Source organism: Corythoichthys intestinalis, chromosome 3 (genome assembly GCF_030265065.1).
Source record: "Corythoichthys intestinalis isolate RoL2023-P3 chromosome 3, ASM3026506v1, whole genome shotgun sequence".
NCBI classification, from domain to species: domain Eukaryota; kingdom Metazoa; phylum Chordata; class Actinopteri; order Syngnathiformes; family Syngnathidae; genus Corythoichthys; species Corythoichthys intestinalis.
Window position 1 is genome coordinate 44,691,127 of NC_080397.1, and position 14,792 is coordinate 44,705,918.

Below are 14,792 nucleotides of genomic sequence, written 5' to 3' on the forward strand. Positions count from 1 at the left end.
CAAAAATATTGGTGCTTTAGCAGCTAATAGTATCTTATGACTTAAATATTGAATATGACTAGCTGCTTGGACAAACTTTAAGAATAAACGAATGAGGTGACCTAGTGGTGATATATTAACATAATTAAGTTCCTTAACGTAATTGAATACATAGCAGGAATGTGTAATTTACAGTCTGAAACGTTGCACTTGCAGAAGCTGCCAGAGCATGACCAGCCTGTTCAGTAATACCATGTCTCCTGCCAAAGACGGTTGTTCTTCCCTGCCTCATCGCACCAGCAATCTCGGGAAGCCTCCTCTCAGAGCACTTTATGATTTGCTCATTGCACCTATGGAGGGGGTGAGTGTTACCTCTTCCTGGAATTCTGTGTGAGGGATGAAGCAACACACAACAGTTGTATTTTTTTGTAACACTACATGTGCACACCTATTTTGTCCAACAGGGTTTGATGCACTCCAGTGGTCCGGTGGGCAGACACAGACAACTTGTCATGGTGCTGGAGGGAGAACTTTATCTTATCCCTTTTGCTCTGCTAAAAGGAAGTTCATCCAATGAGTATCTGTATGAGCGTTTTAGCCTCATCGCTGTTCCCTCAATCCAGGGCCTTGGATCCTGTGCTAAGGTTGAACTTTTGATTCAAATGTTCATAATGGCGTACCGCAAGCAACACGTCACTTCCGCTCATTAATATTCATGACATTAGCTACTGTTTCTAAGGGGGGGACACGCCACCGTTTGTTCCTAATAGGAAATAAATGGAAATCGTGTACGAAGGAGATGTTTACAGAGCTAAACCTACCAATTATCTCCGAAAATGATGTCCCTGGTGCCAAATTCACTGGCAAAGATGTGGAAGAACTAGGGCTGTCAAAATTATCGCGTTAACGCGCGGTAATTAATTTTTTAAATTAATCACGTTAAAATATTTGACGCAATTAACGCACATGTCCCGCTCAGAAAGTATTCTGCCTTTTGGTAAGTTTTACAGCAAGGCATTTTGTGCTGTCCAACAGCGAACTCTTGTGGTCGCTTTGTGACATGGTTTATTATTTTCTTCTTTTCTTTCTTCATAATGGCTGCACGACGTCTCGGGCTGATAATGTTGTGCTTATATGATCCTTGGACAAGATTTGTCCGTAAGTATGGTTGTTATAAAGAATGTACATATTATGTTAGTAAGCGAAATGTTATATTTTTTGTATGAGACGCTTTTTGTTTATGTTTAGTGAACCTGTATAGCGTGCTAAGCTAACGTTGTTGCTAATGCAATGCTTGTGTACTTTTATTTTGTAGTTTTACGACGGTCTAAAGAGGACAATGGTTTGAGGCCGTTTTATTAATAAATCAGATGAAAAAGGAAGAAGTCTAATTATTAAGGCGTAGTTCACTGGCTGTATAGCTTTGGAAAAAGTAGACGCTTCGGAGTGAGGACAGCATAGACAGATTTAAATGACAGTAGAGTGAAATGCCCACTACAGTCCTTATGTACCGTATGTTGAATGTATATATCCATCTTGTGTCTTATCTTTCCATTCCAACAATTTATTTTACAGAATATGTATATATAATTTACAGAAAAATATGGCATATTTTATAGATAGTTTGAATTGCGATTAATTGCGATTAATTACGATTAATTAATTTTTAAGCTGTAATTAACTCGATTAAAAATTTTAATCGTTTGACAGCCCTAGGAAGAACATAAAAATGTTCAGTAAAAGAGATGGCATGAGTGTCGAAGGCTGAAAAAGACGATAAAAAACGAGCCGACCTAAGCATAGCCTTAGCTTTTCTATCTATGTGACTGACAATGACATTCTCCTGTTTCAACAAGCTATCATTTACCACCAGCACTGTCTTTTTTATATATTATATCCTCTGGTTGTCCTACGGCTATGACCATTCTTGGGGGTAATTTAGTTAGTTTTGTGTAGCGATCGCAAATGCTACTCAGTGACAGCCAACGAACACTTTAAATTTTTTCATTGTTAGCAAATCTTCATTCTATAACTTATTTACACTTCCCCCTTACTAAAGTTGTTTTTTTTTTGCAACAGAAAATGTAACAGTGGCAGTCAGATACCTTTTTAATTATTTTCAGGTCATTCATTGTCAAGCAGCATGGCACATCACGCAAAAAAGAAGTTAAAAATACCAAAATGGCTTACCTCTTTGTCCTCTGAAAGAAAATGTCAACCCAACAAAATGTTTACTGCATAAATGTTTACTGCCGAGCTGGCGTTAAAAGTCCGCGCAAGTTGATTAAGTCTTCACATTTTTTCCTCCGAGTTTTTGGTTTCGGGAAACATATGAAGAAAACATCCTTCATATGTCGTAATGTCTAGAGTCGTTTCTACAAGTTCCAAAAAAGCAATGTGTGATCAGCATGTTCGTTTTTGAAAGATTACCGGAGAATAGTAGCACAATTACCATGGTTTCTATGCGACGGCGGGTCTATAATGTCCCACTCCTGCTTTACTTCCGCTTTACGAAGCAACGTCACGTTCTAAAAATAGCATGCATGCGGTACGCCATTGAAAATGTCATAATTAATGACATTCTAACAGGCCATTTGCCAAAATTTTGGGGGGAAAAAAGTCAGTCTTTTTTTGTATTGTCATGTGTTTAGGTTCACTCCCGGCGGCCTGGACCAGCTCCCTGCGGTGGGGTGTCGATGGCAGCAGTAGTGGGAAACCCTAGGCTGCCTTCACCTGTGATGGACCGCTGGCTCTGGGGGCCAATGCCCTCTGCAGAAGAGGAAGCTCTCATGGTAGCTGAGTTGTTGGGATGCCAACCACTTTCTGGGACTGCAGCGACAAAAGAGAGGGTCATGAGTGCCCTCACACAAGCAGAGTGTGCTCACTTTGCTACTCACATTTCCTGGAAATTAGCTGCTCTGGTGCTCACTCCTAACCCAGAAAGCATGCCTGGCGGAGCAAGTGCTAACGTGGGTGGGGGAACGATCGGTAGAGGTACGGGGCGAAGAAGAGGAAGCAGCAGTCGAGGCAGGAAGGGTTCAGTTGGAAGCGGCTACACTAACCCAGAATCTCACCACATGCAAGATGACAGCAGTGATGTGGACAGTATCTGCGACAGTCCACCGTTACAAGAATTTCTCTTGACAGCTGCTGATATACTGGATCTTAGGCTACCTATCAAGCTGGTGGTGCTTGGGTAGGTATTGTACACCCCTTAGCAAAAAGTATGGAATCACCAGTCTCGGACGAGCACGCGCTCAGACATTTTATTATGTAGAAGAAAATCAGATAAAAAGCTTGAAAAAATAATGAATTAGTTCAAAAGTGCAACTCTTTAGCATTTAGAAACATTAAAAGAAATTAATAAAAAACATTGTTGTGGTCAGTAAATGTTACTTTTATAGAGCAAGTGCAGGGATATAAATATAGAATCACGCCATTCTGAGGAAAAATATATGGAATCATGAGAAACAAACAAAGAAATTACAATCAAAACACATCTCTAGTATTTAGTTGCACCACCTCTGGCTTTTATGACAGCTTGCAGTCTCTGAGGCATGGACTTGATGAGTGACAAACAGTAGTCTTCATCAATTTGGTGCCAACTCACTTTGATTGCAGTTGCCAGATCATCCTTGCAGTTTGGAGCCTTGATGTGGACCATATTTTTCCCCAATTTCCACCAAAGGTTTTCAATAGGGTTGAGATCTGGGCTATTTGCAGGCCATGGCATTGACTAGATGAGTCTTTCTCTAAGGAATGCTTTAACAGTTTTAGCTCTGTGGCATGATGCATTTTCATCTAATCAAATGTTTTCATTATCCCCAAACATATATTTTCAATTGAAGGGATAAGAAGCTGTCTAAAATTTCAATGTAAACTTGTGCATTTATTGAAGATTTAACCACAGCCATCTCCCCAGTGCCTTTGCCTGACATGCAGCCCCATATCGTCAAGGAATGAGATAATTTTGATGTTTTCTTTAGGCAGTCATCTTTGTAGATCTCACTGGAACGGCACCAAACAAAAGTTCCAGCATCATCACCTTGTCCAATGCAGATTCTTGACTCATCATTGAAAATAACCTTCATTCAGTCATTCACAGTCCATGATTGCCTCTCCTTACCCCATTGCAATGTTGTTATTTTCTGTTTAAGTGTCAATAATGTTTTCCTTTTAGCTTTCCTGTATGAAAATTCCATTTGCTTTTGGTGATTTTGCACAGTTCTGTCACATACCTTGACTCCAGCTTCCTCCCATTTCTTCTTCATTTGTCTTGTTGTACATCTTCTGTTTTCAAGACATATGGCCTTTAGTTGTTTGTCATGATGTTTGGATGTCTTCCTCGGTCTACGAGTACGCTTAACTTTAACAACCTTGCCATGCTGTTTGTACTTGGTCCAGATTTTTGATACAGCTGACTGTGAACAGCCCACATCTTTGGCAACCATACGTGTAGCGTTACCTTGTTTTTTTTATTTATTTCTTTTAGTGTTTCTGAATGCCAAGGAGTTGATTTTTTTAAGTAATTCATTATTTTTTCAAGCTTTTTATCTGAGTTTGTTCTACATGATAAAATGTCTGAGTGAGTGCTCGTCCAAGACTGGTGATTCCATACTTTTTGCTAGGGGTTGTACACATAGTACATTTGTGACACAAATCTAAAGTGATCTACTATCCAAGTACTAAGAGGGATAAAATCATTGTGTATCCTCACTGACACTTTTTTTATCGCTTTTAATCAAGCTTCCTTTTTGATTCTGTCTCATTAGCTCCTACCTGGAGTCCAGCAGCAAAGTAACAGCTGACGGTGTTGTTGGCTTGACACGTTCCTTCCTGGCTGCAGGGGCGCAGTGTGTTCTTGTGTCTTTGTGGCCAGTCCCTATGGCAGCTTCGAAGGTTTTTGTCCATGCTTTCTACACTGCCCTTCTGAACGGGACCAAGGCAAGTGCTGCGCTGGCAGATGCCATGAAAACTGTACAAAGCAGCAAGCAGTACTCGCATCCTTCCAACTGGGCAGGTTAGTGTTGAAAATTAAAATTACATCAACAAATGATGGAAGATGACTTGAAACATCTCAATGCTCTTATATTTTCTATCCAGGATACATGCTGATTGGCAGTGATGTGAAACTTAACAGCCCCTCGTCCCTGATTGGACAAGCTTTAGCAGAGATTCTGCAGTATCCAGATCGTGCTCGCGATGCTCTGAGAGTTTTACTCCACTTGGTGAGAGTTTGACTTAACATAGCTAAGGAATTCATAGGGAAATGCATGTTACTGATACTTCTGTTGCACAACTTGCAGGTGGAGAAGTCCCTTCAAAGAATCCAGAATGGTCAACGTAACTCAATGTACACATCCCAGCAAAGTGTGGAGAATAAAGTTGGAGGAGTGCCTGGGTGGCAGGCCTTGTTAACTGCTGTAGGTTTCCGGCTTGACTCTGCAGGCACTGGCATCCCTGCAGCAGTTTTCTTTCCCACTGCTGACCCAGGAGACAGGCTCCAACAGTGCAGTACCACTTTACAATCACTTCTAGGTGAGTTCCAGACAAAGTTGGTATCAGACTACAATAACATTCGAAACAAAGTGTTGTGTTGTTATAAATGACTGAAATGTAAAATTATGATGGACACAAAATGTCAACATACACACACAAACAATGTTCTACTGTACATAAGGTCAAGTTTAAAACAAATATCTAAAGTTTTATCGGATGTGAATCTGAGGCTAGGTTCATACCGCAGGTCTTAATGCACAAATCCGATTTTTTGTCATGTCTATTTTTTTGGCATGCCCGTTCAGGCTGCCTTTGTCCATTGAGCCCGTTCAAGTATCACGCATGCACACTAATTCGCAGTCCGAGATGCGCTGAGGAAGCTGACCCGCATTCGCAGAAGCATCAAAACAAATGACCACAGATGCTGGCTCAACGTCAGTCAAAGGTGATCATATTTTAATTTCCAAAAAAGAGGACAAAAATAACAGAAGTGAATAATCGCCGTTTAGTCTTATAGTTAGAGTTTATATGGATCGATAGCATGCACGCACTGTCCGTGCATGACACACACACATACGGACAGTTTACCCCAACTCTCGGCCGTGTAAGCAATCTTGAAATATTGCTCATATGGAGCAGAAAGAAAACCGAGCATTCTCAGGTTTATCCTCGACCAATTTTATTTTTTTATGACTGTTGTCAAGCCCCACCCATCCCCAAAAGCCTTGTTCAAGGCAAGCTAGGCGCTAACACACAGCTGCACTGTTACTGTAGCGCCCTGTCTCTCTCGCTCTTTAATGATGTAATTGCTGCATGAATTCCGATTTGGGAGACTTGACAGTTCAGACCGCCGCGAGATTCTCGAAAAATGTGGCCCAGATCGGATTTAAACCACATACAAATGTGACCCAGATCGGATTTGAAATGGTCCAGTTGTATGCGACTTGTCCCGTTCAGACCGTCATGTTAATGCCTCACTCGAGTCAGAAAAACACGAAAAAATCGGATTTGTGCATTAAGACATGCAGTATCAAGTATGAGAATGGCCAGACTTGTTCGAGCTGATAGAAAGGCAACAGTGACTCAAATAACCACCCGTTACAACCAAGGTAGGCAGAAGAGCATCTCTGAACGCACAGTACGACGAACTTTGAGGCAGATGGGCTACAGCAGCAGAAGAACACGCCGGGTGCCACTCCTTTCAGCTAAGAACAGGAAACTGAGGCTACAATTTGCACAAGCTCATCGAAATTGGACAAAAGAAGATTGGAAAAACGTTGCCTGGTCTGATGAGTCTCGATTTCTGCTGCGACATTCAGATGGTAGGGTCAGAATTTGGCGTCAACAACATGAAACAATGGATCCATCCTGCCTTGATTCAACGGTTCAGGCCGGGGGTGGTGGTGTAATGGTGTGGGGAATATTTTCTTGGCACTGTTTGGGCCCCTTGGTACCAATTAAGCATCGTTGGAACGCCACAGCCTACCTGAGTATTGTTGCTGACCATGTCCATCCCTTTATGACCACAATGTACCCAACTTCTGATGGCTACTTTCAGCAGGATAATGCGCCATGTCATAAAGCTGGAATCATCTCAGACTGGTTTCTTGAACATGACAATGAGTTCACTGTACTCAAAAGGCCTCCACAGTCACCAGAGCTCAATCCAATAGAGCATCTTTGGGATGTGGTGGAACGGGAGATTCGCATCATGGATGTGCAGCCAACAAATCTGCACCAACTGTGTGATGCCATCATGTCAATATGGACCAAACTCTCCGAGGAATGCTTCCAGCACCTTGTTGAATCTATGCCACGAAGAATTGAGGCAGTTCTGAGGGCAAAAGGGGTTCCAACCCGTTACTAGCATGGTGTACCTAATAAAATGGCCGGTGAGCGTATAGTCATTTGTTTTGATGCTTCTGCGCATGCGGTTCAATTTGCTCAGCGCGTGTCAGACTGAGAATTAGTGCACACACGTAATACTTGAACGGGCTCAATGGACAAAGGCAGTCTGAACGGGCACACCAAAAAAACAGCTATAACAGAAAATCAGAATTTTGCATAAAAACCTGCCGTATAAACCTAGCCTTGCAGTGTATATACTCTGTGTTTTTGTTGTTGTTTTAATTTGGATATAATTCAGATTATCAGCAATAATAATAATGATAAACTACTGACTGTTCCCAATTGAAGAATATACTATGTTGACAATAATGACTGATTCTGTCCCTCAGGTCTGCCACCCCAAGCCCTTCAGGCTTTGTGCAAACTCATCACAGCTTCAGAAGCAGGGGAGCAGCTCATCAATCGGGTATGGACCTATCTAATAAAAAAGGACACCATGCACAACATTTTTTTTCTTGGCGCCTCACTCGATTTAAAGACAATGTATTTGCCGTTGCATAACCATATATTGTCAGGACTGAAAACACACTGTTGACGTGGCACCTTAAGCTTCAGTTTAATCTCTATTGAAACGCAGTAGTAAAGCCTAACTAGCTTTACTTCAAGCACTAGTTTTATCTAAAGTCTTCTTGTTTTACACCCAAACATGTGATGCCAGCTAATAATCCTTATCCGCATTTTTTGCGTAACGTGAAGTAAGCGCATGTTTCAATGTAGGGAGGGAATAGCTACTCACTTGATGCAATAAGCAGACAAACAACAAACTCATAAACATCCGAATAAATGTACACTGAAACTGATTAATGTTTACTTCATTGAACTTGTCCAGAAATGTTGAGAAATGATGACCCCTGAACTGGTTGCACAAGTCAATTCCACTGTGTGTCCCGCTCCACTACAAGATATCTCATGCATTTCTAGTTTAATAGAAAATGTATAGTAATGTTCATAATTGATGTAACATTCTCTGTCAATGTATGAACCGCAAAAGTATTTTTCCTGGATAATATTGTACACGCTACTGTTTCTTGTCCATTGTGTTTCTTCTTATTGACCTGAACCCTTATGAGCTGGCCTGTGTGCATGCAATAAAAATACTATTCTCTCTCCCCTTACCCTGCTGTGCAATCTGAAGGCTGTTAAAAATATGGTGGCGATGGTAAGTGTGCCTTCATCTACCTGTAATCCATCCCACCCATGCCTGCATCTGCTAAACCTTTTTGTAACACCACCATTGTGTAGAAGTTACTGCATTAAAATTGATTGCATGTTAATCTGCAAGAATGAAATCTAATCAACGACATAATGTATTGCAATCATGGCTATTCCTTTTTTAATGCATTGAAGATGTTTTACATTGTTTTGTTTTTTTTTTTTTGCTTTTTTTTCTGGTAATGCATCATAGTAGTATAAGTAATTAAGATATATGATGTAAAAGTGATGTGAGGACAAAGAAATGTGTCTACTCCTTAAATAGTTACGTCAGGTTAACAAAGGTGCTTCTGTTTTCGGCTAATCTCCAAACAAAAAAGGCCAGGGTACATGTGCACCACCATTTTGGTCTCTTGCCTTAAAAGCCTATTCAGCTGCTACAAACAGATGAACACGTGCCTGCAAATACGATAGCTTTAATAATTGTGTGCATTTCATTATGCAGTTAAGTAAATTCAAAACAAAGCTATTTATTTGTCCACCTTATTCACATTTGCTGTCAGGATTTGCAGCTCAACTACCAAAACCATATACCCGGTACTAGAAAACAGTGTCTGTCTCTCATAATACCAATAGAATTAGACTAACAATTTTAACACCATAACTTTTCTTGATCTTTTTTTTTTTTCTTCTTCTACTTCAGCTCCACCAGGTGCTAGTGCAGCTACAGACTGGTGAGAAGGAACAGGATTTTTCTCTTCTGCCCATTCAGGTGTCCATTAGTGTGCAACTTTGGAGACTTCCAGGATGCCACGAGTTTTTGGCAGCACTTGGTGAGTCGCCTTGTTTCTCACCATAGCTAACCTCATTACTAGGCATGTGCCAGTATGATATTCTGACGGTATGATAACCTCACGCCAACATATCACGGTTTCACGGTATTGCAATTACTGCTCTAAAAAGTGTTACTTTGATATATATATATATATATATATATTTTTTTTTTTTTTTTGGTTAACTTTTCCATTGAAAAACATTTTTATGTTTTAAAACATATTAGCAAATTGGAACAAAAGTATAATGTTAGGTTAAAAAAATGAAATACAAAAAAACATGAAATATTCTGAATAAAATTAAAATAAATGCAGTCCTTTAGGTGAACTTAAACCCACAGTTTAACATTATTACCATCAGAACAAAAATAATTTAATTATTTTCCATAAAAAACACATGTGTATGACTCGTATCATGTTTAAATTATACACACATTCTCTTTCTCAACACATACATTTGCCAGAAAGAAAAAATAAGCACACGTTTTACCGCCGCTAGACACACTAAACACACTGGAGTTAACTCTCGTAGCTGGTGGGAAATGTTTATGACAGTGTTTACTAACCTTTAATTTTGTATAAATGCGAAATCATATTGAAGGTATTGCCTCCTCAGCAGCCACCCACCGCAAACATGTTTTACATGTTAGTTTGCCCTCCTCCTCTAAGCCGCGGCCGTCTGTAACGTTCCTGAGCCGAAGTATTCCCATACCAGCGATTTCGTTTTTTCGATGAGGGGGAAAAGTTCAGGAGTTTCACCTCCTCCAGCCATTGTGTAGCACAGCTGACTCACTGACACTGAGCAACAACCAGTAGGGGAGGGTTGAGCCTTGCAGCTGCAAGTGAGGGATTTCTCCATGCATTTTTGGGACATAAAAAATACTGTATTTTCCCGAATATAAGGTGCAACCGTGTATAATGCGCACCCCAAATTTACTTGTAAAATCTAGGGGAAATTATTGTACCCGTTTATAACGCGCACCCTAATTTTAGCACCAATAAATAGAAGAATACAAGAAAACAGAGCTCGTGTACAGATTCAGAAATGTCATTTTACTGACTGGTGAAACACAGCTCAAGCATAGCACATTGGTAGTTCAAACATTACCATACACTGACAATTTTTACGGTAATAATATGATTTGAAAACCTCTCCAATTTAACAGAATCTAGGAGAAAACAAAACAGATGTGACTTTTCTTTTAAACGCTGCTGTATAACTTGCTCGTTTCATCATGATGAATAAATGTTTCTTCCATTGATTGATACGGTAAAATGAAAGTGAGAACGTAAGTCGGAAATCCGTGAGAGCTCACAGCTGTCAACACGACAGTAACAATAGGAACTATTGTTATTTGGGTTTGAGTTTCCCGAGGGACAGATATAGTTGACGGACTCAGGAAGTCTGTGTGCTTATGTTTGTTATGGTCCGAGTTGCGGAGCTGCAATAAACGTTGACTCAAATGAGTTCAAGAAACTAAATTATGTGCTTTATGAAGAGTGAAAAAAGCAGAATTTAACACAAACGAAATCATTCGGCCAATTAGAGTGAAGTATTACCGAAAAGAAATGGTGACGTCACGTACCGTAATTGTCGGCAACGGGTCGCTGCATACGTTTCTTCAACACAACGTGGCTGCGTCAATAAAAAAAAATCGGTTTATATTTCTGTCTCCATCCATGTACCCGTTTATAATGCAGACCATGATTTTACAAGTTTATTTTGGGGGAAAAAAGTGCGCGTTATACTCGGGAAACTACGGTAGTTAATATCTTAAGGACGGTGTGAAATGAATTTTTTGCTGTTTTGAAACCTTGACGTTTTCTTACCACGTTACACCTTATAAACCGGTGATCGGCACATGTCTATACATCACATGCATTGATTTAGAGATTACATTTGTTCTGTGTTTGGATGTGCATGTAGGTTTTGACCTTTGTGAGGTAGGCCAAGAAGAAGTGGTGCTAAAAACAGGCAAGCTAGCGAATCGCCGCACATTGCACTTTGCTCTGCAGTCTCTGCTGGCGTTATTTGGTAAGTATACATTTGTCTTTGTTTTTTATTCACGATTGTTATATTGTGATTGTTTTTCTGTCTCATTAAAAAAAAAAAAAAAAAAAAAAAAACACTTTCTTACAGACTCCACAGAACTGCCTAAGCGTTTAAGTCTCGACAGCTCATCTTCCCTTGAGTCTTTGGCCTCAGCGCAGTCTGTTTCAAACCCTCTTCCGAGTTATTCAAGCCTTCCTTTCACTCCTCATTGCCTGGACAGTCAGGCATCAGATGCCATCTCTGTCTATAGTCTGAGCTCTGTGGCCTCCTCCATGAGCTTTGCTTCCAAATCCGATTGTGACTTCCTCAGCCATCGGCACCGCAGTGGGGCCTCAGCACACTATGCGGCCCACAAACACCCTCACGTACCCCGCAGTCGATCGTCTCCTCATGGAGCAGCGACTGCAATGTCAGGAGCCCGAGGAGAAGAGGAGGAATATGAGGGCTTCTCTATTATCAGTAGTGAACCACTCGGGAGCCATTGTGACTCTTTGCCTCTGCCACCGGGCCACAGCCAGCGCCACCACAGAGGAGGAAGAGGGGTTGTTTCGCGGTCAAGTAGTGGGGCAGGCAGAGGTTACTCTGTATCAGTGTCATCAAGAGGCAGTGTCAGCACCCCCACTTCCCCAGTCAAAACATGCCTCGTTCCCAGTCCAAACTCACCCTTCCAGAAAGTTGGTAAAGTGAGCAGTTCAGACACAGGTGAATCGGATCAATCCAGTACAGAGACAGACAGTACTGTGAAGTCCCAGGAGGAAAAAAGTCCCCCTCTCGATCCTCAGGAACTGGCACAGAAGATTTTGGAGGAGACACACAGTCATCTACGGGCAGTTGGTAGTCTTCAGCGAACCAGGGTGGAGGGTGGAACTTCAAGAGGAAATTCACCACAAAGTAGCGCCTTCCGCTCCTCAGAAACTAGTGCATTTAGCCGTCCTAACAGCAGTGCTAGTGGCAGAGCTCAGTCTTCCCCAAAACCTAAACCCCCCTCCCGCTCATCTTCCTTGCAAAAAATAAGCTCTGGCTACAATAGTCCAGCTGTCTCAGAGGGTTCACAAAAGGACAGTAGCCATCCTTCGCCCATTTCAGAAAGCCATGCACAGTTCAAGTTGAAGTACCCAAGTTCCCCATACAGTGGCCACATATCACGATCCCCCAGTAATGTGTCTCCTAGTTCTGGTCACCAATCACCAGTTGGGAGTGCACCCTCTCCTGCCCTATCCTATTCCTCTACAGGCTCCGCCACCTCGGCTGATGCACCAGATCTTGACCGATTAAGGAGAGGGGTCATTGATGAAAAAGTCCAAGCCATCCACAATCTGAAGACTTTCTGGGTAAATGCTACAGCTCAGCAACATCTCGGCCCTGTCAAAGCTGTTCATAGCGCCCCTAGTCCTTTGGCAACTGCCAGTAGGGATGTACTGAGCCTTCTGAACCTCTCGCCACGACATTGTTCCCCCAATGATACCCAAGACAGCCTGGAGCTGCGGGAGCTGGGACTGCAGTCAATGGAGCGGGGTGGTAAGAACTCCAATGGGCATCACTGCTCCAGTCCTAAGAAAGGGGCTCCATCGCCTACCATTTCTACAAGCAGTAGTCCTGGTGCTCGTTCAATCCGACTACCCGCTGGGAACGGATACAAGTTCTTGTCACCTGGAAGATTTTTCCCTTCTTCTAAATGCTGAGATATCAGCTGTGCGTGATATGAAGAAGTTGGTCACTCTTTGAGGGCCGCGATTTGCCAGTCAAGCTTTACAAACAGTCAGGACAATTACTGACTGGTCGGATTGGTTGGTGTTTTGGCACATCCCTGCAGTTTTGGTTATGTGCCCAAAACTATGTAAATGGTGATGAGAAATGCTCAACGACCTGATACTGTGTTTGTGTGTAACTGTGTGTCAGGTAATTGTAAATGCCATTTGGTCTTTTCCCACCAAACATTGTTCATGCGGGCCAAGATGCAACGACTATGACTGACTTCTTCCATTTTATCTTTTGTTTTTTGTTTTTTTTTTAAAAATGTAATTGTTATTATTGTTTGTTATTGTTATTAATATTATAATTATTATTGTTACGTTTGTAAATTAATTCCAGTGTTTCACAATCAGTATTAAGCGTTTTTATATTATTAAAAAAAATGAACAAACATGTACCGTGTAAAGATGGATAGAGTGGAAGAAAAGATTTAATATTTTTTATCGAAAAGGGCATTTTGCCTGATTTCTTTGTGAATTGAGTGTCTGCTCTGAAGCATGGATTCTATTGCTATTCAATGTTAAGTATGACGTATGAATTTTTAGCCAATGATTTTTTTTTTTTTTTTTGATTTACATCACGGTTTCATGACGACCACCTGTCATTATCAGTAAACTGTTTCAATAAAAGGAAAAAACAAACACTTTTTCTCATCTGATCTGCAACCAACTACCTTAAGGAGGATCACCCTCTGGGGAGGCACACAAACAGGAGGGTTTGTTTTTGTTTACGTAGTTGATTTGGGTCAACTGATGAATGTGATTTTTTTCCCTTATAATTTCTATCGCTTTTTTTGAAAAAACAGGACATAATTTTAAATTGACGGTGCATTGAATCCCGAAATTTCCCCAGACATTTAAACATCCAAACCAGGTAGCCCCTTTAAGGGATCGATAAATATATGTGTATATATATATATATATATATATATATATATATATTAGTAGATTATTTTAGTAGTAGATTAATCGAACTATTCAGTTCGAATAATCGATTAATCGGATAAGGAACATAAAAAATTTAAATACCTGAGCTGAACCTCAAACGGTATTTAAAATAAATAAATAAATATGAGCATCTATGTACAACAAAAGAACAGTTGGCTAACTTACATAGCAAAAGTCTGCTAGCTTAAATGCTATAAAATGCTTTTTTATTATTATTATTATTTTTTTTTTTTAAACAATGCTCTTAGCAAATGGTTCAGACACATATTCCAACAAAAATGGCTAAATATACCTATAAACTAAATTACAAATGCATTGAAAACAACATTAGTTGAAACAAAAACCTAGCTTATGTTGATCTTAACAGGGAGCAGATGGATTCAGCCAAGTGAAATGAGGTAGACTAGAGGGCCGTGTATCCATCTAAATCAATAAAACTAAATGCAAACACTTTCAAAACAAACCATTACAACGCCACATAATTAAATGAATACTCGAAGTAGCAAAATTTAATTCGAATCTTTTTTCCAATTGAATACTCGAGTTAATCGATTAATCGTTGCAGCACTAATATATAGTATATTTTTGGATCAATATTGTGATAGGTGGGTTGAAATTGGTTACTACTTCAATATGTATTTCAGGAATGTGTTTGCTTTTGACATGTCA

The 14,792-nt window shown here is 40.5% G+C and overlaps 1 protein-coding gene across 4 annotated transcripts in view; it reads left to right on the forward strand.

The window, feature by feature from the left end:
- LOC130912956 (tetratricopeptide repeat protein 28-like) overlaps positions 1–13,895 on the forward strand; it is a 511,674-nt gene extending 497,779 nt beyond the window's left edge. For 2 of the 4 annotated variants that reach the window (XM_057831145.1, XM_057831147.1), the window contains 11 exons: positions 196–340; positions 444–623; positions 2,631–3,175; positions 4,752–4,999; positions 5,083–5,207; positions 5,286–5,517; positions 7,716–7,792; positions 8,522–8,545; positions 9,242–9,371; positions 11,299–11,406; positions 11,512–13,895. In XM_057831145.1, the coding sequence (XP_057687128.1) occupies positions 196–340; positions 444–623; positions 2,631–3,175; positions 4,752–4,999; positions 5,083–5,207; positions 5,286–5,517; positions 7,716–7,792; positions 8,522–8,545; positions 9,242–9,371; positions 11,299–11,406; positions 11,512–13,106 (3,409 nt within the window). In that variant the 3' untranslated portion in view covers positions 13,107–13,895. The remainder of the gene's footprint in view (positions 1–195; positions 341–443; positions 624–2,630; positions 3,176–4,751; positions 5,000–5,082; positions 5,208–5,285; positions 5,518–7,715; positions 7,793–8,521; positions 8,546–9,241; positions 9,372–11,298; positions 11,407–11,511) is intronic. The other 2 variants (XM_057831148.1, XM_057831146.1) reach the window with 2 other exon arrangements.
- The last annotated feature ends 897 nt before the right edge of the window (positions 13,896–14,792 follow it).